The 10,777-nt window shown below is 38.2% G+C and overlaps 2 protein-coding genes across 7 annotated transcripts in view; one reads left to right on the forward strand and one right to left on the reverse strand.

The window, feature by feature from the left end:
• The window catches only part of pms2 (PMS1 homolog 2, mismatch repair system component), a 12,754-nt gene extending 11,909 nt beyond the window's left edge, over nt 1-845 (reverse strand). Inside the window, exon 1 of the mRNA XM_015059976.1 lies at nt 658-845. Coding sequence (XP_014915462.1) covers nt 658-671 — 14 coding nt within the window. The 5' untranslated portion in view covers nt 672-845. The remainder of the gene's footprint in view (nt 1-657) is intronic.
• eif2ak1 (eukaryotic translation initiation factor 2-alpha kinase 1) overlaps nt 1-10,777 on the forward strand; it is a 25,247-nt gene that overhangs the window by 1,792 nt on the left and 12,678 nt on the right. For 2 of the 6 annotated variants that reach the window (XM_015059982.1, XM_015059984.1), the window contains exons 1-11: nt 1,230-1,616; nt 4,903-5,070; nt 5,150-5,286; nt 5,728-5,771; nt 5,848-5,947; nt 6,056-6,136; nt 7,342-7,435; nt 7,533-7,581; nt 7,693-8,077; nt 8,761-8,869; nt 9,059-9,165. In XM_015059982.1, the coding sequence (XP_014915468.1) occupies nt 1,445-1,616; nt 4,903-5,070; nt 5,150-5,286; nt 5,728-5,771; nt 5,848-5,947; nt 6,056-6,136; nt 7,342-7,435; nt 7,533-7,581; nt 7,693-8,077; nt 8,761-8,869; nt 9,059-9,165 (1,446 nt within the window). In that variant the 5' untranslated portion in view covers nt 1,230-1,444. Of the gene's footprint in view, nt 1-1,229; nt 1,617-4,692; nt 4,783-4,902; nt 5,071-5,149; nt 5,287-5,727; nt 5,772-5,847; nt 5,948-6,055; nt 6,137-7,341; nt 7,436-7,532; nt 7,582-7,692; nt 8,078-8,760; nt 8,870-9,058; nt 9,166-10,777 lie in introns of those variants that run through there. The other 4 variants (XM_015059983.1, XM_015059986.1, XM_015059985.1 and 1 more) reach the window with 3 other exon arrangements.

Genomic DNA, 10,777 nt, shown 5'->3' on the forward strand with positions numbered 1-10,777 from the left:
TGATGAAATGAAGAATGGAGCTAGATACAGAGCACTGATGAAAGGAAACCTGTTAGATGCTTCAAGAGCCTGGAGAGCAGGGAGAATATTCACCTAACAAGACAAAGAGCCTAAGTACACACCCACTGTTATGGAAAGGTGATCAAAGCATAAACATATATAAGAATGGCCCAGTCAAAACCTAAATCCAATTGGAAGCATCTGATGACAAGTTGGTGCAGATGCTCTCCATTTCATCAAACTGGGCTTGAAGAGAGGGCAGAAATTTCAGTCCACATTTACAGCAAGTAGAGAAATAATTAAAAACATCTGCAGTCCTAATTACAATGAAAACAGGTTCTAATTTGTGATTTGGAGGATGAATACAATTTCACATTTTTCAGGTGTTTCACAACAAGACAAATAAAATTAAAACAACTCATTATTTTCCTGCTACTTTTCAGTTGCCAACCACCAAATATGAAAGAGGTCAAATATGAGAGAGGGTATACCTTTAGAAGGCAGTGCAAGATTTAGATAGCAAAGGCAGTTTCACAGAGTTAAGTCCCCTGGACTTTAGAGCACATTTTGACTTGAAGCACAGAGTGACTACAGCTTCAAGACATAAAAGACTAATAATTCTGAAGGGGAAAAACTAAAATGAGACGGCTAACTTACCAAACATCGGTCATCTTTCCCAGAATTTCCACTGGATCCCTCCTGTCCCTACAGCCTGAACTCAAACGGACCGCTGCATCAGCTGGTTATGTACCATGTAGTTTGTATTTACTTACTCTGGCTTCCCTGCGTGAGAAACACAAAAATGAAGCTCTCCCGCGCCGTTTACGCACAATGTTCGTGAGTATTACTACCGCGCAACACTGCGCAGCTTACTAGTACAAGAAGAAAAAGCATGTAAAGGTTAAGCTCTATAAAGAATACATAAAAAGTGTAATTAGAGCCCAAATATAAAACAAAGAATGCACCTTGTGGTACTTTTATTAAAACAATTTCCCAAACCTCTGTTGAATTTCATCATCGGATGTTAGGGCTCATGGATAATTGTCGTACATCCTAAAAAACGAATACTATTATGTTTAGTAAATAATTTTACCAAATATGCAAATTATTTTAAAATATTTGCTTTTATGATTAGATAGTTACTTGAATGTTGGACGTGTTTCTTGTTTTGGAGAACGATTATTAAGGAACAGGCTGTTTGCTTATTATAGTGCACGCATTTTATGACGGTCCCTTTAAGCCGGCTGCTCCTCAAACATGGCCGACAGTTGACAGGGGACGTAAGGGACTTTTCCCACAGCGTTCATTTCTGACAAGTTCTGTAAAAGTTTTATAAGCGACTCTCTATCCGTAGTTAGCGACTAACATGAGGTTAGCCGTTGAGAATTTGGTAACACTGTAGAAAAATGGTTTAGTTTTATTTTTTTTGTTATTCACGTTTAAAATGTACAGTTCGACGCCGGACAACGGTCTGATGCGCTCTGAGGAATGTTCTGGCAGCGCTAGCAACCTGTTGGTCCACCGGAACCTCAGATCTGTCCGGAGACAGCAGGTTGAGAGCAGCATTAGCTTGTTAAGTTTGGCGAGCGAAGAGGACGAAGACGTCCAGTTTGACAGTAAGGATCTTTGCTTCTTTTACAAGAGTTTCATTTTTGTCGAATAATTCGTTTACATCGCATTTTTAGATCTACTGGTACAATCAAAATAAAAATAAAAATTTCATTGATGCAGCTTTTCCAGATCTCGCGAGGCTAGCTGCAACACATGAGACATCACTATGGCCTTATTTGATTATATGAATTAATTGAAGATATGTTACATTTAAAATATAATAGTTAATGTTGATATAACAAATGTGTTGTGCAGTTTTCTTAATGCATGTTGTGCAGTTTTCTTAATGCATTATCTTAATTAATTCATATTTTTTGTGGAGTAAATAATCACAACTTTAATATTCAGCTATTACCTTTTTTAAGGTGCAAGCTCTAAAAATCTTCAACTGTTAGGGAAATGATGAACTGTTTTCTGTATATTTTTAAATTAACTTACTATTTCAGAGGTGATAAAAAATAATTAACATAGATATATATTGCTCATAAATGGCATCCACAAAAACAACTTTACAGCATAAATGTTATTCATTATGGTTAATTAGCTATCTATATTAGGAATTTTATAGGCCATATTGACTAATAACTTTTCTTGATTAAAATTGTCAAAGTTGTGCATAATTTTATGTGTGAATAGACTGCCTGTAGTTGAAGCTCATGAAGAACATTATGCTGTTTGTCCTCTTTCTCCCCAGTATTATTAAGCTTAGTTATCCGTATGATTTTTTTTGTCTCATTTCATGACGCACTTTGGGCTTTTTGTTATTCAGTACAGGGTTAGGTAAAGGATTAGAGATTATTATTCCAAACCAACAGTCTGCAGTTGGGTGTAATGTCTACTGTGTAATGAGATTTCCATGGTGATGGCAACAGTACCACTGTATCTTGGCATTTATAAAGTTCAAAACAAGTAAATGTACAGTTATAGCTACTGTTTAATTTAAAACCATCAGCTGTTGTTCAGTTGTGGCTGAAGTACCATTATGAGAACCTCCTTCAGTGATCCAGAAGGATCCTTCAGAAATCCAGATGGATCCTCCAGAAATCCAGATGGACAAAGGAGCGTTCCCAGGTGATACTCCTCTCAGCAGGTGTTACACTGTGTAGCCATCACTCCCATAAACTGACCTAAAACACTTTCTACATTCCTATTCTTTGTACTGGTTTCCATACTAGTTAATAGTATTTTTGAAACAAATATTAAAAGCACAATTTGAAGAGTTTTAATATTCAAGTGTTCACCATTCATTGTGTCAGCATGTTGGAACAGCTCTGACTTGTTCTTTGTATGAGAACCTCCTTCAGTGATCTTTTTTTGTTACTTTTTTTTTTGATGCAATAAAACTCTTGAGTAATTTTAGTCTTTTCATTTCATTTTTTTTTTTTACTTTTGGATAATTATGTCTAACCATGGCAACAAGGTATAGTTTTTACAATTCTGATAAGCACCTGAAAAAGCTCAGTTCCCAGAGGAATTCAAAAAGAGACTTTGAGGATTCAGAGCAGAACGAGAAGGAGGAAGATCAAGCCGTCATATCCCGACTCCAATGTTTATCTGCCTGGGTTTCTAACCATACGACCAGTCACAGATTTAAAGAAGAGTGGCAAAAGCAAATGAGGAGGATTAGCAGAGCTTTCCATGAACTGATGATGTCATCCTAGATGCTACTGTGGAATCTTGTCTCTGCTGCATGCAGATGGAGTTGTTAGGATATCATGATAGTTGTGAGGCTGTCATACACCAACTGTCTTCAGTCAGAGGCTTCTTCATATTTGTTGTGAGACTGACTGCTACCAGAGATCCTTCCTGCCCACAGCATTCAATCCACAAAGCCTCTTAGAAGAGACTTGGACGATATGAGTGATGACGACATTTAATTTCTCTTTGGTTTAGATAAGTATCTTGGAATTGAATCAAACGTCTTAATTTTTTTTTTATCTTAATGTTTGTTCTTACAAGATATGTCTGCCATCATAATTATCATGTTTACATACATTTTGACATTACTGAGCAGCCTCTATTTTTTTTATTTAAATTATTTATTTATTTATTTATTTATTTTGCTACCTGTGTACCTCTGTTTACTTATTACTTTGCTTCTGAAACACTTAAATGTCCCCAGTCAGGGTCAAATGGAGGATTATTCTATTCTATCAACATTTATTTATTTTTGTTTCATTGCACAAATGCCAAGCTTAAGATTCAAAATTAAATATGGACTAAAATATAGTCTCATAGAATAGAATATTGTTTTAATTTGTTCCTCAGTTCAGAGATTTGGAACAGGTAAATAGAAGCACACATGTGCACACTTTAAAATAATAAAAAAAATAGTATAAAGTACAGTAAACAGTCATACAAAAGCTGTACAGTACTACATAAATAGACAATTTCTCGGTCAATCTGGCACTTCCTCTGACGTTTCTTTAACAGAGCCTGAAAGTGTAGGATCTGTGGATTTTAAAATGTTATGAAAAAAAAAGGAAAAGCTTTATGTGCTTTGATACCAGTAAGCTGCTTGTGTTTTTGTTGGTAAACTCCCATTTCTAAAGAATATTTATTTATTTGCTCCACTGGATTTTCTTTTTGTAGTATTTTGAAAACTTTCAAGACAGACACACTCAATTGGTACACACATACACACACACGCACACACACACACACATGTAACCCTACCCTAACCCTAACACTACAACCTAAACCTTACCTTTACCCTTTTCCTAACCCTATCCATCACATACCTAACCCTAACCAAAACTCAATTTTGGTTAGGGTTAGCCCTAAATCTGACCCCTGACCCAAAAACAGGGTTTCCCCTTGTGGGGACCAGGCTCCGGTCCCCACAAGGAGCAATTGGTCCCCACAACGTAGTATATGTCAGGAAAATCGTCCCCACAAGGTATTACAAACAAACGCACATACACACACGAGTCGAGTGCCACAGAATGTGTGTGTGCGTGTGTGTGTGCATGTGTGTTGAAGACAGGGTGGGATGGTCTCCACTGGACATAGCAGATAAGCCTGACTGCTGGGCGCTCCCTTATGTAGAAACAAGATGAGTTCACTTCATGTGCTGCAGTCAGAGGGAAGAATCATTAAAGCTTTAATTGTCAAACATGGACCTAGGAGACAGAAACATTGTTGAAATGATAGCAAAAGCAATTGAAGAAGGTATGTGGCTAAACTAAAAGTATACTGCGTTCCAAATATTACCCAAGGAAAATTTTTTTTTTTTTTTTTTTTTTTTTTTAACGAATATTCATTGTGTGTGTGTGTTGTGTCTATGCTCAGCTTCAGATTCGGAGGGTAACTGTGAGCTCCTGATGGCCGGCAGACATTACCCATCCATCCAAGAGTTTGCCTCTGCGATCCCCAACCACCTTCTCCTCGGCTCGCTGCTGGAACACTTGTGCTGCGTCTACGAGAGCAATCCGGCGCGCTCACGGATGCTGTTCAAAGGTAGCCGCTCAACAGGCTTCATGTTTCATACACCGTCACTTAAAGCAGCTATTCCAGTTGAATTGTTCTCCTCTGACAGTGATTGGCCAGCGTTTGGCAGCCTTAAACCTTCTGTCACCTTTGGCCATCAGTGATGAATTCAGCACCATTAGACTCCAGCACAACCGAGCGTTCACTGAGCTACTTAATGCCGCCAGCTCCTCGCTCTGTCCACAGGTACTGTTCAGCAGTTCTGTAACAAACACATTATGTCTCATCACAACAGCAGAGTTTAATGTACTTTACTGGAAATCAATGTGATCGACACAAAGCATTGCAGGAATTGTTCACAAATAAGAATGTAAACACTATTTGGAGTTCACTTTTGTTCAGCACATCTGAGTTATTTATTTGTAGTTTCACAGTTTGCTGTAAATCTTGTGGGGAATGTAAATGCTGCTTTGTGTTGCTTTGTGTTGCTTTGTGTTGCTTTGTGTTGCTCTGCCACTTCATAAAATGCATTGAAGTTTGTGACAAAATATCAGGAAGATGAAGGTGTTATGGACTCTTAGATGTTTAATTAAGTTGTGGATATGGTGTTTGACACTTTGGGGTAAAGAAAAGAAGTTTTGTTTTCACAAATTGGTGAACTTATTGTTACTTTTGTTTTATTCACAGGGCCAACAATGTCTTGGCACAAATCCACATAACCCAACTGTAAGGTAAAGTGTCTAGAGTTATTTCTGTTTTTCTTTGAAGCTGTTTTTTGTGCACTCTAACAGCCTGATGTGACCACAGGCCAAAGGAGGGGCTGTTTCAAGCCCAGACTTCACGGTATCTTAGTGAGTTTGAAGAAATATGTCGTCTTGGAAAAGGATCATACGGAAATGTTTTTAAGGTATTACGCTGATCATTTCTTTTAAATTCTTTTAAAACTTTTTTCATGTTCAGATTTAATTTATTTTAATGTAATAGTCACTGTGATTTCTTGATCATCATTTTGTAGGTTGTGAACAAACTAGATGGTCAGAGTTATGCTGTGAAGAAAATTCTCATCAAAAGAGTCTCCAAGGAGGATTGCATGAAGGTTGGCTTCCCCGTCTTCTGTAAAACTAAAGATTTAAACTGCATTATATCACTTATAATGTAATATACCTCACTTTACTCAACAGAAAGTGTTTTTTTTTCTTTCATCTTTACACATGGATTGAAATCATCCATGTGTTTGGTTGTCTGCTTCCCTTTTGGATGGGATCAACAGTGTTTTTGTTCCAGCTGCGAGAATTATTTGAAGTTTATTGAATGCAATTGTGAATTTTATCAATTACTACCTCACAGTGCATTGTTTATTTATAGTTTTACTCAGAAATGACAAACTTTAGTATATTGTATTAGGGCTTTATTTCATAGACCAAACAAAGTAGTTCAGAATTGTCATGTCGATTTGACTTTAAAAATGTTTCACAAAACATTTTTTTTTTGTTTTTTTGGAAAGAACAGTTGGTAGAAATGTTTAAATGTTACTAGATGGATAAGGCTGGTAGAGGCATGTCCCAAACAGTGGTCCAACAAAACTTTACCCAGAGGATTAGAGCAGCACACTTTTCAGTTTTGTTTGTAAAAGTCTTAAACAATATTGAACAATAGTAAAATAATTGTGTGTGGGTCTTTCACAAAATATCTAAAAAAAAACCTCAATGGGTGTGAATCTTTTTGGAAGGTGTCGTATTTCTAATGCCTGGTTCACAGATTTTCATGCAGATTTTTAGCATTTGACCCAATTTTCCTCTTCTGACAATCTCAAGGATACTCTGATTACTGTGATACTATAAAGATAATCTTTAGAGCACCACTCCTTTAACCAGCACCTTTTTTGTAGCGTTTTTTTCCTCTTACAAATAGTCCACAAACTATCATCGTTGTTTCTTCTCAGTCAGCCATGTTTATTTCCCCTGAACTCACATTTGATTTTGAGACTTTGTGTGAGATTTCCTGACTGTCATCTGAATGTTGGTGAGTGAAACCTGTGTGTGGTGTGTTGTCTTACCCGTGTGGCTGAACACCACACACTGTAGAACCAAACCAGTTATATCTGTGATTTATTGTCATCATGTATAAGCTTTGAAAATCAATCAGCAAATTTGAAATGTTCCCATGTGAACCAGGCACACAGCTACAAATTTAGATGGGGGTTTTATTTTTGAATTGTTTCAAAAGAAATGTTTGAGTTTAACATTTCTTCCAGATCTATGGCGGGGCCTTAATCTAACCGGGCCCCTGTGTGTGTTCTAGGTCCTTAGAGAAGTTAAAGTGTTATCCAGCTTGCAGCATGTAAACATCGTGGGCTATCACACTGCATGGATGGAACATGTTCAGCCAGCCGTCCGTGAGTCTTTATCATGAACAAGTTGACCCAACATTAACGAGAGAAGATTTAGACTGATCTGTCCTAACTCTGGCTTTGATAACCTCCTTTATTGTAGATCTTGAGTCCCACCTTCCTGCTCTGGAGTCCCCTGGACAAAAAGATGGGTATGATTAGTCATTATGTTCTCTCAATATCATTTAGTTACATTAGCCTGCGGTTGTCCCTAACTGACAGTACACCTCCTGTGCTTTGTATCTTTTTTATTTCATTCACAGTTTCGATGACAGCCTTGACAACAGTAGCAGCAGCAGCTCTTCTATAGTTTTCCAAAGCCACAGTCAAGGAGAGACTAGTGCTGCTTCCAGTGCTAAAGGACCGCCAACAGAGAGCCAGCCAATCAGAACGTTAGTCTCAGCCCAGGACCGCCAGGTGGCGTGTCCCAAGACGGTGCGCCGCCTCCCGGAGAACTACGTCCCCTGTGTGTTCCTGGGACAGGGGGAGCCCAGGAACGGCTCCAAGTGTCCTGCCATGGGCTGGGATCGGTCTGCCATGTTGGACGAGGACTCTAGCAGGAGCAGCATTGAGCTGAACAACAACTCCTACGTTGACAAGGACCATCAGCAGTGGGCTGAAATCCACACCAGAACATCCTCTAAAGATGTGGGTGTTTTAAAGGCTCATAACCACTACTTTGTCTTTTTTTTTTTCTCCCCAATTTTTCTGTAGAGAAAACAACATGAACAATAGAGATGCACTGATCCGATATTAATATCTGTATCGGTCCCCATATTTTGAAAACAATTCCAGATTGGGTGTTGGTAGGAGTGTGTACGATCAGATGGGCAGATCTATTCAGTCTAATTCTATGCTTTGTGCTCTGAGCAGCGTCATGCTGTATTATTTATTTTACTTTATATTTAGAATTCCTAATTGCACTTTCTGAACCATTAGAAAGGTTTGTTAGTTTATTTTTTGAATGTTTGGCCAAGGTACCCAACCTATTGATTTTATTACTTTATTTCTTTGTTATTTATTTTACATTGGTTGTTCTGCTCCTATTTGCACTGACTGAATATATTAAAGTTGTTTTTACATGTTTGGCCAAACTAGTGGAGCTGTGGGTGTATTTCAGTGTGCTGTACTGGTGCAGAGTCAGTAAATGAACTAGTAATTAAGTACATTTATGTCTGTTTAAAAAAAAAGAAACGTTTTGAATTAATTCAGCTGTTTTTCTGTGTCAGATCGGTATCGGTCGACACTAAAGCTCAGATTTTGGAAATGAAAAAAGTGGATCAATATATCCCTAAGTATCATTTAATATTAGATTTTTTGTCTATGTGCAGGTTCAGTTCCACCTGATGCTGTACATCCAGATGCAGCTGTGTGAGCGCTCACTAAAGGACTGGATCTCTGAAAGGAACTCCAGGCCACTAGAGGAACACATCCCAACATGTAAATATTTTTACATTCTCTGCAGTCCACGAAAAACGCAGTTTCCTCATATTGATACAACTTGTTCAAAGTAGAGAACTCATTTCAATTTCCAGATTGCCATTTGGGAAATAAAATATTTTTGCTTAAATTCAGTTGCACTCTGGTATAAAAATGGTCTAAATATCCGTCTTCTGCTTGTGTCTGCAGCTCCTTATGACTGTGTTGATGCTGAACTCACACTGAACCTGCTGAGGAACATTCTTCACGGGGTCGAATACATTCACTCCAGAGGAATAATGCACCGAGACTTGAAAGTAATCGCTATAGATTTTATTTCTCATCTTATTCATTTAGGTTTCTAACAGCTTTAATTGTTTTGCAAAAGCAAATCTGGAAATTGTCCACAAATATGTGGACAATTATTTTTAATTTCTCCACACTTTGTCACACTACAGCCACAGATTTTAAATGAAGTTATTTTTTAATGCAAACTTATGAGATAGACCAACAAAAAGCTTTGCTTTTGAGGTGGAAGGAGAATGATGCTTGTTTTATGGACCTGTTTTATAGAAAATACAGAGTAGAGTTAGGATTTCTCTACAGCTCCTCTATTAGTCAATACTCTGTTGATCCGCCTTTTGCAATTATTTGATTGATTTTTATTTTATTTTATTGATTCATTACAGACATGTCATAACCATTGCCTTCACCATATCCACATTGATACTGATATGAATCTATGCATCTGTATATTTATGCACACACACACACACACACACACACACACACACACACACACACACAGTTGAACATATATACAAGAAAAAGAAAAAATAAACCATTGTAAGTAAATTTATATCAATCAATACATCCACTTTAACAGAATGCAGACCCAAATGAATTTCTAAAGTTTGTACATACCCAATGTGAACACATCTATCCATACATGCATACCCTTCTACATACACACACCCATCAATATACATAAATACAAAAATCCTATGTACACATGTGGTAGGAAGTGATAGAAAGAAGTAACTGTTTAGTTCAGAGGTTCCCAAACTGTGGGGCGCGCCCCATAGGAGGGGCGCCGTGTCATTGCAGGGGGGGCGCGGGAAGACGTCTGGATGAAAAAAAAACAAAAAACATGAACGCTGGGTTTTTACCTCAGAATGGCCAACTCTCTGTTATTCCTATGTCAATTTGATACAGTAGGGGTTTCCACACTTCCCATATTTGTGTCCTCTGTCACTTTTATCAGCAGTTAAAACTGTTTAATCCGTTGTTAACATGTTGTAACCTGTTTTTCCGAGCCGCCTATAAACGCAACATGAGCGCTACGACGCTCGCGCTGGGTTTACACCTGTGAAGGAGACCTGCTGCTGCTGTGCGGAGCTACGTAGGTTTGTGTTAGAATAGCGGTTCTCAACATGGGCGGTACCGCCCCTCAGGGGGCGTTCAGAGGACGCCAGGGGGCGCTGGCGGACATTTTTACAAAAGGAGGTCGCTGGGATGCTTTTGGGGGGAGTTTGGTCGAAGGTAAACTTTACACCTTAAATGGACAACAATACCAGTTTAGACTTTGAGCAACTTGGTAAAACTGTATTTCGTAACATTAAAACATGCTTGGCTGCAACTGTATCGATGGCAGCTCTTCTTCTGTTCAGTGTTTGTTAGCTTCTGTTAGCTTCTTGGCGCAGCTCTGTTCTCCTGCTACTGGTAGCTAAAATCACCTCACTGTGTGTCCCTCTGAGAAATGAACCCATTTAAATAAAAAAATCTCTCCATGGGTGAAACCACGATAGAGAGCGTTCATTTTATAGCGTTAACACCGGTGCTGTAAGTGGTCCTGTATGAAACGGACAGCACTTTTAAATTTCAATAATCAGAATACAGAAATTGCGTTGCGTTTATGTCAGTCTGCCT

The sequence above is a fragment of the Poecilia latipinna genome, unplaced genomic scaffold, assembly GCF_001443285.1.
Source record: "Poecilia latipinna isolate Pla-1442-1.1 unplaced genomic scaffold, P_latipinna-1.0 Scaffold1674, whole genome shotgun sequence".
NCBI classification, from domain to species: Eukaryota; Metazoa; Chordata; class Actinopteri; order Cyprinodontiformes; family Poeciliidae; genus Poecilia; species Poecilia latipinna.